The sequence below is a fragment of the Mchenga conophoros genome, linkage group LG9 (genome assembly GCF_057382185.1).
Source record: "Mchenga conophoros isolate Kocher_MC1m ecotype Shallow Benthic linkage group LG9, M_conophoros_male_GT1.1, whole genome shotgun sequence".
Classification (NCBI taxonomy): Eukaryota; Metazoa; Chordata; class Actinopteri; order Cichliformes; family Cichlidae; genus Mchenga; species Mchenga conophoros.
In genome coordinates this window covers 7,425,530-7,440,063 of record NC_140534.1, presented here as the reverse complement: position 1 = coordinate 7,440,063, position 14,534 = coordinate 7,425,530, and the positions used below count along the sequence as shown (strand labels likewise).

Here is a 14,534-nt window from a genome sequence, read left to right as displayed (position 1 = left end):
AGTATCTAAATTAAAGGTAAAGCTTCTGTGTCCTCCACTCACATGTGTGTTGATGGTCTCTGTAAGGGCGCGGTACCAGTCACTGATGACACTGTCGATCTCAGACTGTATCAGGAGCTCTGTTCCCTGACGGGTCTTCAGCTAGAGGAGGAAAGGATAAAAAGCCAAAACAGCTCAGCTTGTTCTGACATGTTTGAACCGAAAATGACTGAAAAAACAAGAGCTGAGAGTTGGGAGCAGGTCCAGTGGGTCCAGCACCTCGATGACGTGCTTCTTGCTTGATTTGTCCTTGGAGGCCCACTCCACTGTCCCCCCGCGCAGATCCACAGTGAACTCAGGCTTAGACTGATTGCTGCCAAACTTCTGGAACAGAGAGACGGGACACAGTATGAGAGACAACATCTGACGCACACATAATATAACAGGGATGTCATGCTGTGTCTGTACAAGGATGAAACCAGATATGCAACAAAGGGGTAAAGACTTAACACTGGACTCAGTAAATAACACAACAGTTAATAAAATAGTCGTTAAATCATCTAAGAACCTCAGTTATGTTCATTAATATTGCATTGATGTCAGAGGAATCACTGGTGGAGCAGGAGGTACATATTGGATCTCTTCACACACAAAGATCTTTAGTTTTGTGTTACGAAAAAGCAAAAAGGCTATTAGTTATTTATATTAATGTCATGCATATTAATAAACACGATGTTTGGAGGTTTTAAATCTAACAGCGTTGTAATTCAGTCAGAGCTATTCCTGGAAATATCACCGGAAAGTGATGAACACCGTGAGCCTCCTAAATCTCTCTTCTTGTCAGACATGCGGTCCATATGGCAAATGCCTGAAACTGTGCGAACAGATTCCTGACATCAACGCCTGGTCAGACACCCCAGCAGAAAGCTGCACGTTGGAGCAGTTGATCAACTCCAGCACTGTCCCCAAAGTCTGGCTCTTCATGTGTGGGTAACTTTCTGGAAGGGGATGCCAGGACATGACCCAGCACTGTTATTAATCACTGGAGCTGTGGTGTGACCCGTCATAAAACAAGGTCAATTATAAGTATCTCCACTTGTTGTAAATGACCAAGACAAGATTTTAAATTTGGCACTGGATTGTAGAGTGACTTGCTTTATTTTATTGTGCCTCACTCTGGACAATGTAATATATTTTTGGAATAAGACCAGGGAACCCCTCTGACTCCTTGGGTCCTGGACCTATGCTTGGTAAGCCCTGTTAGCATTCTGTATTTCCTCCCTGTGTCTTTATATGCTGCCATAATATCAACTCTTGCCTCCTCTCTCTCCCAGTATGCACTTTGTGCTTGTCTCTCCGTGCTCTCCTTCTTTTCTCTTACTCTCCACACACAACTACCAGCCAGAGGTTTCTTCCAGCTAAATGAAATATCAGTACTGCTTAAAAAAAAAAAAATCTTTCAGTGACATCACAGAGAAACTGTATGAAACACACTGATGCAGCTGTTGGGTGTGAACCTTTCATGAAGGTTTGATCACACTTTGTTCTTCCTCTCTTTAAATCACTTTTCTATAGTTACTGGAATGCTGATTTTCTTTAAACTCTTTGCATTTTTTCTTTCTTTTCTGCATATTTTTACTCACTTAATATTTAAAGAGCATTCCATTTATCAATAAAGTATTAAACACACTTGCCCCAAGTAAAATATAAGTGGATGTCCTCCTGAGGAGAGACACACTGCATACACTTTTATCCAACAGAATAATTTAAGTCCTCTTTATTAACTATTTTCTGTTTGTCTGTCTGTTTGGGCTCCACTGCTGCTCATTAGTGTATCTATGGCTACGTCCACACTAGCCCGGATAGATTTGAAAACGGTGTTTTCGTCTGAAAACACTCCGCATCCACACACTATCGTCTTCAGTCATTTTCACAGAGTTGTGCGTCCACATTGAAACGGGCGAAGACGCTTACGTTCCAGTACTGCGCATGCATGAAACACAAGACGATTCGACCTGCCTCATTTCTGCCTGCCGTTTATTTACTTTCTGACTCTTTGAAACGTCGCAGCAAAATGTCGAGAAAAAGCACCGAGTTTTTTTTAAAGTGGACTAACAATGAGGTGGAGTTGTTGGAATTTGAAGAAAAGCTATCTGAGGGATGTACAAACTGATATCAAAATTGAGAGCAAACAAAACAACTGCTGTATAATGCCCACCGCTGTTTAATTAGACACTTGATTGCATCACATGACTAAAATGTATCATTGTTTTCAAAAAGTCTCAGTTTTTGCTGTCCACACTGCGACACAAAAGCACCATTTTCAAGTGTATGCGTTTTCCTTCACAGAAAATGCTGTCTGAGTGTGGATGGGAGGCCAAAATGGAGAGAAAACTATGCGTTTTCCAACGAAAACGCATTAGTGTGGACGTAGCCTAAATCCTGGCTGCTCTCCAAGCACCAGGTAAAATGTGCAAGTTTAATGCCACAAAGTGCAACAAAGATCAAAAACGTACGGTAGCTGCTTTCTTGTAAATTTAAGATAAAAGTATAAATATCACACAACCTTTAAAAGAATCCTTTGATCTCTCTCTAAACCGCTGTTTCTCTAAAGTGAAGTTAAGGTGAGTCAAGCTTGACAAACACACGTCAGTCAGTCTCCTGGTCAGTCACAGCAGGGGTGAATGAACAAATGGGAGAGAGGTGGGAGCGCATGCAGAGAGAGAGGGAACATACAGCGGCAGCCTGACCGGGCCTACAGTTCACATAGGAGACAGCGGGACGGGGCTTGACTGAGTGCTTCCAGCTGCTAAGAAGAGTGAGGAGCAGCTCTGGGATAGAGTCGCTGCGGTAGTAAGACTTCAGAGAGAAGAGGAGAAAACTAATGAACAGAAGTTGACAAACGTCACAACACAGATGGCATGAAGGCCGGTGAATACGCAGGAATATGGAAAAGGAAAATATCAGAGAAACAAATGGAATGATAAAAAAAAAAAAAAAAAAGCAAAAGAAGAAGTCCGAGGTCACAGGATACATACCCAGCTGGTGCTGCCCCCCTGACCCTTTGCAAAGAGCAGGGATGAGCCCTGCAGCACAGTCCATGAGGAGGTCCAGTTCTTCCTGTTAATCAGAACAAATGTGTTAATGAGATTCTGTGGATGCAGAGAACACTTTTAGAGAGTAATCACGTCTTACCTGACTTTCTTTCCGTTCTCTGTGATTTTGGTGACATTGAGAACTCCACACTTCTCTGAAGGCTGAAGAGAGAGACACACAGTGGCAGATAAAAACCTGCTGGAACACATGAATGAAAATACACACACACACACACACACACACACCGATCCTCAACAAGCAAATGGAGCGGAGCAAACAGTCTTAAAGCTGCTGTGTTGCCTTGTGTCATAGCTAAACACCACCAGCAGATGGCACCCTAATGCTGCAGTGTTGAAATAGTAGTTTAGTAGGTAGGTGATAGGTTTGATGCAGGTAAATATGGCATGCAGCAGACGATAGTAAACCAACTGGGTTGTTGAGAAGATTAAAGATGAGAAGTGTTGTCTTCACATGCAGAGACAGCAGGATGATGATATGCAGTGTGCAGTGCAAGCTGGGATACTAACGGTCAAGGGGTGCTTAGGAGATGAGGGGCAGGAGTCAGAGTCTGGAGAGCTCTGCTTGGGCACCGAAGCACACTCCTACCAACAAGAGGCACAGTGTGATAAGTCACTAATAACTATACATGACTACACATGAAGACAGTAGGTCTGAGGTTAGAGAGTGATGGAGAAGAAACCTGGGATGGAATCACAAGAATGAGTTATTGTTAATAGAAGTCATTAAAAGAGAAAGATAAAAAAGACAAGTTAGGGTTTAAACTGCAAACATCTTGGATTTCGGCTTCAGAGATGTTCAATATTTAGTCCAATAAGCTTCTTCTTTTCCTGATCTGCATCAACAACAATGTACACTGAAGAAACTAACAAAACACCAACATATAGGGTGTTGTTTTTAAATCTAGCCACTCTTTAGCCAGTTCTTTTAACTCATGCATATTGTTAGATCCCATATTAGAACCATTTCTTTAATGTGACTTGCTAAACTCTGCATCAGGGAGGGTTAAAAAAAGAAAAGAAAAAAATACGTGCCTAGTTGCATAATAAAAAGTGCAGGGACTAGTTTTTGGAGCTTTGCCCAAACTGAAGGGTAAGGTTGAGGATGTCTAAATCTCTGCAGCGTCTCCTTTCTTTTATCAGTTTGTATTCTGTGAGCTTTCCTTTCAGAAGCCCTGAGCGGAAAGTGAGAAAAGCTTGTGGTGATTCATTTTCTAATCTCTAACACGTTTATTTTCCTCCTGACTTAAAAGGTAAAAATCAATTTCAGACCGTTTTACAATGTTTTACTTTTTCTACCTGTGAAATGGGAAGAAAAAAGTTCTCCAGTTGAAACAGGTGAAAAGAAAATTAGCCAAGTTTGTAAAAAAGTTTCTTAGGTAAAAAAAACCAAAACAAAACAAAAATGTATTTTCAACCTGTGAAAAAAGTTCCTCGGAGAAGCTTTGACAGGGGGGAAAAGCCCCCCACCCAAAAAACCGTTACAGAAGCAAACATTTTTGTTCTCACAAGAGACAAAAACAAAAAAGTACTCTCACAAACAAAGACACAAGCGAGACTGATAACTGACCCAGATGGTAACAGATGTTGCATTGTTAAAAGGAATTCAGGGACATTCAAGTGTCAGCGTGTGGGTTTGTGAGCTGTACTTTGTGGCTCTGGCCCGTTTTACATGTCACAAGATTGAATCACACACAACATGACGAGCAGGTGCCCACTGTCCTCACAGAGATATGCTGGCTACACACACCATGAAGTCGTCCCCAGAAAAAGCAAACTTGTTAATCCATTTTTTTGGCCATCATTAATTTTCACAACAACCTGCTCTCTTCTTTTCACACACAGAATTATTCACCACCTTTCCATATGCTGAACTCAAAGTGCACACAAAACACAGCATGAACAACACAGCAGAGCCTTTTTCCATCAGCCTAACACTGTTTAACTCCACATTAGTGGTGGTCTCTGTCCTACCTTGTCATTGAGGTCTAAGACATAAGTGCTGTGCCTCCACTTAGTGAGGACAATGGGCTCCGGCTGCTTTCTCTCCAGGCTGCGACTCTTAGGAACCTCGCCAGGCTGAGGGGAGATGTTGTACTGCAACGACAGAGACAAGTGGTGATGTTTACAGTCCAGATGTTTTTCTAACAGACCTCACATCCCCTTTCCCTACCTCTCCTTTTACTGTCCACAGGATCATTGGACAGAGGAACTTTCCTTACACAGCAGGCATTGTTTACAGTAAAGTCCACTGACTGTACCTGCGTGTGCACTGGACCACTGTTTACTCACTCTGCAAACGAAGCGGTCTATTCTGATCGCCTCTAAAGCCTCCAGATTAGGTGGTAAAGTGCCACTAATAGCCAGTCACTTAGAGTTCAACGTAAACTTGGCTCTTCCGTGAGCTCTCAGAACTTCATCCACTTACAACAACAGGACTGGTGTCAACACTGCTAGGATGAGGCAAAGTGTGTTACAGTGCAGTGGTGCCAGGTGATGTAATACGACAAGACTTGTCATTGTCACAGGAAGGAACCTGCATTAGGTGGTGGATGTCTGATGTAAAGAGCGAAGACAAAGCACACGGACAACCAAGTTCATCATGTAATCTTACCTTAGGCAATTCCCACTCTGACCTGGAGCCATCAGCGCTGTAGTAGTAGGGTCGGCCTTGTTCGTCCACATGTTTTATCCACTGTAAACATAAACACTGGTCAGCTGCAAATAAAGAAAAAGCATCTGATGGAAGTGCAGTCGCTAAGGGTGACAGGTGAGGTCACCCGAACTCTTTTAAGCACAATCAAAATCAGATTCCACCTTCTCCTGTGTGTATTCAGACACATAGAGGGTGTGTCCATGTTCATCCAGCTCTTCAGACCAGCCTCTAGGGGGTGACCCATACTGGCTGTCAGACTGACTGGAGTGGGTGCTGTGGCAGTTTTCCTCTGAGGACAGTGGCTGTGGAGAAAGAAGGACAGCAAAGAAGACCTTAAAGCAAAGAACTGGCTGAACCAAGGGTCACACGTATGACCACACGTATGACCACACGTATGACCACATGGCAAGTTTGTTCTAACAGGACACAAAGTTATAGTCAACCAAAGTAAAAACTGGCTGCTGAGTATAAAACTCCAACATGTGAGTTACAGTGGATGTTATGCACTTCAGCAGCATCTCCATGGCTTCATGTTGATATCACTGTAAGGTACAACACCAACATTTAAAAGGTTCTCAAGTAGTTTTCAGCATCAATCATCTTGCCCAACTGTAGGCAAGAATGTAAAACTGTAAACATCATGTAAACATTTTAATGCAAAATGCTGTGTTTAATTCAATTCAATTCAATTTTATTTATACATCGCCAAATCACAACAACAGTCTCCTTAAGGCGCTTTATATTGTAAGGTAGACCCTACAATAATACATACAGAGAAAAACACAACCATCATATGATCCCCTATTAGCAACCACTTTGGCGACAGTGGGAAGGAAAAACTCCCTTTTTAAACAGGAAGAAACCTGCAGCAGAACCAGGCTCAGGGAGGGGCGGGGCCATCTGCTGTGACAGTTGGGGAGAGAGAAGGAAGACATTTAATAATTAGTTATTAATCTCTGTCTTTTGTCCTGTCTTCCTCTCCTCACCCCCAACCGGTCGCAGCAGATGGCAGCCCCTCCCTGAGCCTGGTTCTGCTGCAGGTTTCTTCCTGTTTAAAAAGGGAGTTTTTTGTTCCCACTGTCACCAAAGTGGTTGCTCATACAGGGGCCGGGGTCATCTGATTGTTGGGTTCTCTCTGTATGTATTTACCTTAAAATATAAAAGGCCTTGAGGCTGCTGGTGCCAGAAGAGAAAAAGAGTAGAGAAGCGTTCAACCAACTATATTTAGTGAATATAAAAGCTGAACAACCCAAGCATCAAATAACATTTGACGTGTTTCTTTTACTTTATTTATTTATTGTTCTTACTTTATAGCTGACTAATGCTTTTATTTGTGTAAAAATGGTTAACAGTCACAGCTGGAAAATAACATATTGAACAACTTCACACTAGTAGCTGATGGTATTTGCAAATGTCAGTGGCAGATTTATCTGTCGTGTATCGCCACGTTTTTCCTCAGGCTGGTTGGAATTTCATGTTTTAAGTCTTTCAGCCAAGCAGCACAATCAACAACAATAAAACAAAGGTCCTGTGACAAGCTGGAATCAACACGTTTGTTTTTTAGGCTATAATAAGCCACTCCAGTGCTCTATCAGTTATACATCAGTACATTAATGCTTCACAAGGGGGCAGTGTTGGATAGTTAGGATGAAATGACAACCTACTAAGAAACCGAAAACATGGTTTCTCTATATCAAAGGCGCACTTGTCTTCCCACCTTCGTCTAACCACAACATCTTTTAAAAGTGAGGTTGACCACAACTTCAACAGAGCCTGTTTATTTAACGTGAACTGCCAGAGACGCCATTTACAGACCATCATGATCTGATTCCTGTTTCCACATCCACTCACACCTACTAAACCCTTTGGCCCAAACAAAGGATTGTTTGTTTGAATGCTTGTTCATGTTTGACATTTATGACTACTTACAGAAACAGATCATTTTTAGTATCTCTCTTCAAATACTCCAGGCACCCCTCACCTCACTCTCCGCTGTGCACTGACTGTCTCCTCGGGTACTGCTGGTGCTGCTGCTAGTATCCCTGGTGCGTGGTGGCTTCCAGGTCCGCTCCCCAGTGGCCCGGTTGTAGTAGAAGTGCCTGCCACTCAGATCTTTGTGGGTCTCCCAGTCACCCAGGATGTGGATTGGGGAGCCTGAGGGCACAGGAGGCAGGCTGGACTGAGAGATCTTCAGCTCCTGGAGGTTGGTATAGACAGGTGAGTCGGACCGGCCCTGACTTGTCGGTGATGTTGTCTGGACGAGACAGATGGAGGAAAAGAGGGGGAAAGATCAGGATTTGTGGTGCATTCATTCACGGGTGGCTGATCATCTTTTTTTCATTTATATTCACTGAGTTGTCCTGGGAATTTACGACTGTCCTCACTTTATTCTGAAAATTCAATGACATTCCAGGAATTCCATGACCACAAGACGCCAGTGTCTGCTGACATCCAAGCTACAAACAGCAGCAGCTGTCACAGCGTGGACCCAACGGTAGAACGTGATCAGCTGAGCTGTTTGCTGCAGCACAGTTAGCATTACAAACATAAACATGGAATTTAGCTGCAAAGAAATATAACTGTTGCACAATAATCTAATTTCTCCATTTAGAAGAAGGAAAGTGAGTGAGTGAGGAGGCAGACAAAGGCTTTGAGCAAGTCTGGCAGTCTGCACGGCAGGATGGAGGCGGCACATGTGGCTTGCAGTCACAGAGGTTGAAATCGCACCATATCAGTGAGACTTGAACCACATGCACTCAGAGTTATGTAATCATTTATCTGTCAAATCAGAGGCAAATGCTCTGAGGACAAATGTCTGCTGGTATTTTAATGCAAGAAATACCCATGTGGGATAAAAGATATGAAATGCAAAAGAAATGAAATGGTGAATTTCAGAGATTTTACTTCACGGTTCATGCATGAGGCTGTTTAATAGTTATATTAAACAATATGTAGATTGTTTTGGTATGAGCTGCCCAGTTTTTCAGACAACTTCTGCAGCAAGGCTCCTTGAATGTATTGGAACTGTTTCTACTCCTGTTCACACAGTTATTTATTATCATACAAGCCTAAATCTTAACCTAAAGCTAATGATACCATGCTGTCACACTGGCATTAGCACTGCCAGAGGTACAGGTGTAGTTTCAACTGTTCACTAAAAGGACTGCAGATTTTTCTGAGTAACTGGGTCTTAATTCCTGGAAAGAAATATGGATTTTTGGTGCTTTGAGCACAATTTACTTCATCAAGAGAAGGCAGACATACAGCAAATTTCCCCCTAGCACACAAAAAGAGCTCTACAGGTCAGAGGAAAATACAGAATTTTAAACAGAAAGTTTTCACAAGACTCTGTGCAGGCTTGTGAAGAGCTGTCACTTTAAATGTGGCTTTTTGCCATAACAGACAGCACTGTCACGGCACGGCGACCTAACAGCTAAACATCTCCTTAGCAACCATAAATATTGCTTCAAATTGTGCAACAGCAGGTTAGAAAGATTGAAAAATTTGGGGAAACAAGCGTTAGAGAAAAAAAAAAAAGCACGTTGCACAGCAAAGGCAAGAGGAAGTAGAAGAGATAAGTTACGTGTGTCTTTTGTGCAAATGGCTGGTATAAAGTGCCGATGCGGTATAGAGATAAAAAGGTTTCTATTAACTAAACAGTTTGTCTTCCATTTAGATCTTTACTTTTACACAATCTAAGAGATGCCGTCTGAATATATTTTCCTGGATTTGGACCTGGCCCTGCAGTGTCAGAGCAGATAAACATCAAAGACAGTTTTTGAGATGGTCTTTTAAAACTTGGCAGCATCCGAAGGTCACTCCACAAAAGGGAAAAAGCTAAGTTACCATGGCTACGGCTCAGAGCGTTTAACGTTCTGTATGCTCTGAAAAAAAAAAATTGGGGGCTTTTGGAGCTGAGCTGAGTCTGACCGGTGCCAGCTTTGGGTGTCTCTAGCGAGCAGGAAAGCATTAGATACAGAACGCTGTGCCAGCACTGCCTCTGTTTGTTACAGGTGAGGAATGTAGGGGTGGAAACACACTTCAGTTACAAGCTTTTGGGCATCTTTCAGGATGCAGATGGAACTTCCTGCCGGTTTTGGAATAACAGGAATATTTTTCACATGAATTATTATTTAATATCCTGCACACGTGCTGGACCGGAGCAAAGGCCTCGTGGCACCCTGCTGGCTTCAGTTAGTTTTACCCGCTGCTTCTCAGTTTCAAGTCCAACACAGAGCGAGCAGCTGAACGAGGCAAAGCGAAGAGACATGACAGTTTGGCTGAACTCGAGTTCAGACTCGTCCGTCGCCACCAGAATGGATCCAGTGTGCTGCAACTTTAACTGCTCTTTTTTTTTTAAAGGAAGTAATACAGCAATGATGGAGTCTCGCGGCTGTGGAGAGCACGGCTGGGGTCAAATCCATTTAGATTCCACTCAGCCCAAACAAACCTGAATGCATCTGGTGGAGAAGTAATTTATATGCTTTAATGTCTGTTTTGACAGAAGGGAAACCAAAACATTTTTTTTGGTTTCTGCATTCAGAGTCATTTCAAAATGATTGTAGTCTGAGTGGAGTGTGCACACGCTTTATTACTGGGTAAAGGAACACAGTTCAACTGCTGACCACACATGCTACAATCATTTTATATCATATTCTGCTGCCTGCATAGAGTGTTTGTCTTCTTTAGCTGCACTGGTCATTTTGCACCACCCTAACATGTAACGTTTAAAAGGACGCTCAGCTCTTCGTTGTTGTTATTAGTGTTATTACCAAAGACTGGACGAAGCTCCCTTTGTGTTTCCACAGGCTGAGTAGTGCTCCCCTCAGTGCTGTTAATGTGGAACATAATGAGTAACAAGAAGAGCACAACCAACAGAGTTTATTACCAAACACCCGACTAATGACTACTGTACACTCAAACTTAAGGCAGTGAGCAAATGCAGATCACAGTCACTGCGTGTTAGCATGACAACGTAACCACAAAGCTATAGTGATAAACTCACTATAACCTTCACCAAATTCTGTGTCGTAATTCCCAATGACATGTAGATGTTTTGTCACATGAACGCTCACTTTCTGTGTGAAATCAAGCGCACACCTTAAGGTTTCCAGTACATCAAACTTTATATATTATTTGCTTCCAGAGAAGGTACCATGATGGTGCACACACACGCACAGACTAAATCACAGGATGAAAACAAAACTAGCTTTGCTGGTTAAAAACAAAACAGGAAAAACAAAAACAAAAAATACAGCCTCTAACACCATGATTCACAGCTCTTTCATCCTCATCAAGCCATTCAGTGAAAGCTCATTACAAATGATGATCCACTGCTTTCCAGGAAGAGACCACTACCATCAAGATAGATATGTTTCATCGCAGCATACAGGTAACGACTCAGGACCATTTCTAGTGTACACACAGAACTGAGATATCACCAGCAGATTCCCTCCTTACTACAAATGGTAAATGGACTGGACACTTAAAGCACTTTAGCACTTTGCCTCATTTAACAGCTGCACTGCAAGCTGGATGCATCAGAAAGCATGGGGTTAGCATCTTGCCCAAGGATATTTGGCTGCAGACTGGAGCAGCCAGGGTTCAAACTACCAACCTTTTGATTAGTGCTCTGACTTCTGACTTGCTCTACCTCCTGAGCTACAGCGACCCCATGCAGGGGTTCAAAGTCTAGCTTTTCCTTTTTTGTTGCTAATCTGTATGACATCTAAACTCGAAAGAGGGAAAAAAGTGGCAACTCCCTCGAAACTAGACAGAAATGAAAATAGCAACATGAAGAGAGGCTGTTCTGTATGAGAAAGAAAAGCTTCATGCAATGTACACCATACACTAAAACACAACACATATCTGGTATTGCAGGAGACAACAGAGGAACTTTTTTTTTTTTACTTCAAAATTAAACTTGACATGAAGAGAAACATCACTGGCAGTCACCATCTGTTCCCTAAATTCAGACTGGCAAACTTTCACTATGCTGTTATTAATAATACCTGGAATCCAATGCAACAGTTTCAGGAGAACAAAGCTGCTGCTTGCTGCCAGTGCTGATGGAAAGGTCTCAAACTATAAATGAACAGTTTGAGGAAGAGCACAGAGGAACTAATTGTTATGGGACATCAAAATCCATCTGTGCTGGCAACGCAGAGGCACTGTGCTATATTAATGCAGAGGGCAGAGATCTAAGCAAGCTGACATGGTGAAAATATCTAGCAGTCTCATTTGTGTCACCTTGTGTCCAGAGCTGCACACAAAGACGTCGTCGTCATCCTCCCCGGCTCTCCTGTAGCCTCTGAACACACTGAATGCACGTCGCATGGTGATGCACGGCGGCCATCAAGTGCAACGGGGCACGCGCTGTGGTTTCAAAGCACCCCTCACCAACACAGACGCAAAGAAATACACCGCTTTCACTCAGTCCTTCTGACTTGTAATGTTCCAGCTGAAGGTAACAGGAAATCTGAGACCTCACTTTGTGTGTGTGTGTGAGGTGGAAGGATTCTGTTCCCCTTTGCACTTGTCAAACACACACACACAGAGCGCGGCAGTGTACACAAACGCAACTGACACAACAGGAAACTGCTGAAATAGTGTGAGCTTCCCCTACAAAGAATGACTTTCTGTGGGTTTCGCTCAGACCAGCGGCCGACAAAACTGCTTCACCAAAGGCCAGACTCTATTTTTACCACAGTGTAGAGACCTGAGTGTGCTGATGAGAGATAACACCCCCGATCACTACTCCTGTGGACTCTTCTTTCACCGGGACAAATGAGTGCCATATGACAGATTAGGCAAAGTATATTTAAAGGAGGTTTGACAGGCAATAAAAGTGATTAGGAGAAGAGGAAGGTGTTATTTAAGTTTTAACTATGGAACGCCAGGACTGCCATAATGAATTAATTAAATACACCATTAAATAATTAATTAAATGTGGCAATAATTAATTAAAATTGGAATTAATTAATTAAATAAATAGTTATGACACATGTAATTAATTAATTATTGACACATTTAATTAATTATTTATGTATTTCACATTTTAATTAATTATTGACACATTTAAGTAATTAATTATTGACACATTTAATTAATTATTTATGTATTTCACATTTTAATTAATTATTGACACATTTCATTAATTATTGACACATTTAATTAATTATTTAATGATATATTTATTTATTTCATTTTGGCAGTCCTGACGCCTGGCTCTCATCATGAAATAATTTTATCTGTCAGCCTCACCCATCAAACTCAGGGGGCGGGGTTAACGCTGATCGAGTCAAAACCATTGCTTTGGCCTGGTGGCCATTGTTTCTAGCACACAACAACCGGCATATTGAAACTAACAGAACTGAACTTTGAAAAACCCTGTTTGTGTGTCACCAAATACCGTTTTAATATTTTTTTAGCCGAGAATGTAGTGGTTTAATCTTCATGTGTCTGGTCGGTTTGTCAAGATACAGCCTCTTTGCAAAAGTGTTTCGATGATTTCGGAGATGTCTGCCCAGTCTCACGGCAAAGCGTGGGATAGACCCGCTCGCCTCGCAAGCAATCCCACCGACAAAGCGCAGGCCCCGGTACACAGCTGTAGTAACCCCCGCTGACTTCTTTTACTGAGGTTATATTTATCGATGTTTTATTTCCTTAAATACACGTGCTATATCATAAACTATGATATAAACAGGGAGGTCCTATTAACATGTTTAGTTTTAAAGGACACCTTCCTGCCTTTAGTCTCATTCATGAGCAGTATTAGTTTTCTTCTAACATCCAGAAGTCTGCACAATGTGTTTCATAGTTTGTAACAAGCCTTTGACAGGTAAACATAACATGACCGAAAAAGAAAAAAAAAAGAAAAAAAAAAGAGAGAGAGTGTTGACATAAGAAGAGAAAATTCTCTCAATTATGGAGACAGACAAATGGTTCATTTGTTTGATGTGTGTTTATTCCTCCCTAAATATCGTCGGTGAAGTTTGCCATGCACGTCAGATTTTCCTGCGCATTTTTATACCTCTGCCAACAGAGAGAGAGAAAAAAAAAAAATCACATTCTAACAGACAGCTGGTGCTTAGAATACAGTTGAATAACTATTAAAAAACAGATGATATTTAGATGATAGTTCAGTCTAACACATGTGCCAGTGAACCATTAAACGTCTGTGAAACTATGCAGTTATGAAACGTAACTTTAACCTCAGCCAAACCGATTTGCTCAGTTGTAAATAAAACAGCGAAGTAAACGTGACCCGACAGACAGAACCTGAGTGAATGAAGTCCAGCGTTTAACCACTGAGAGCTAAAACTCAGCTGAGGTTTGAAAGCTGTGTGCTGGTGATTGGACATCAGCCGCTGATAAAGCTGTTCGCCTATAAAGTGCTGTGGCATGAATAAGGCACGGCGGGACCACGGAGCGACGTTCAGAGCCAACTTTATTTGATTCACGTCACACCACACCACCACCAACCCCTGAGTCCGTGTTTTAACACGGCGGGCGTGATTGCGGATGCCGTGCAGGTGCGTCCGCACGGCCCCGCAGACCACGCCCCACCACATACCCCCATCGCCCGATTGAGGCCGGGGAGCAATCTGGCCGAACCTACTCCCCCCCCGCGAACTGGGGCGAGACTCGGCCCCTACACATCGGCGCCCCAGCCCCTGACCAAGCGACGGGGACGCGTCCGTTCTGGTGGCCGCCCGCGCATCCAGCGGCAACGGCGAAGCTGGTCCGGAGGTCGGCCGCGTAGCAAGCGGACACGGCCCCACAGG

The 14,534-nt window shown here is 42.7% G+C and overlaps 1 protein-coding gene across 5 annotated transcripts in view; it reads right to left on the bottom strand.

Moving 5' to 3' along the window:
* Positions 1–14,534, bottom strand: part of arhgap12b (Rho GTPase activating protein 12b) — a 69,687-nt gene that overhangs the window by 4,492 nt on the left and 50,661 nt on the right. The window contains exons 3-12 of one of the 5 annotated variants that reach the window (XM_085286248.1): positions 7,730–8,002; positions 5,910–6,050; positions 5,707–5,787; positions 5,067–5,189; positions 3,603–3,677; positions 3,175–3,236; positions 3,018–3,099; positions 2,716–2,838; positions 259–363; positions 43–141 (exon numbers count right to left, since the gene is read on the bottom strand). In XM_085286248.1, the coding sequence (XP_085142374.1) occupies positions 43–141; positions 259–363; positions 2,716–2,838; positions 3,018–3,099; positions 3,175–3,236; positions 3,603–3,677; positions 5,067–5,189; positions 5,707–5,787; positions 5,910–6,050; positions 7,730–8,002 (1,164 nt within the window). The remainder of the gene's footprint in view (positions 1–42; positions 142–258; positions 364–2,715; positions 2,839–3,017; positions 3,100–3,174; positions 3,237–3,602; positions 3,678–5,066; positions 5,190–5,706; positions 5,788–5,909; positions 6,051–7,729; positions 8,003–14,534) is intronic. The other 4 variants (XM_085286250.1, XM_085286251.1, XM_085286249.1 and 1 more) reach the window with 4 other exon arrangements.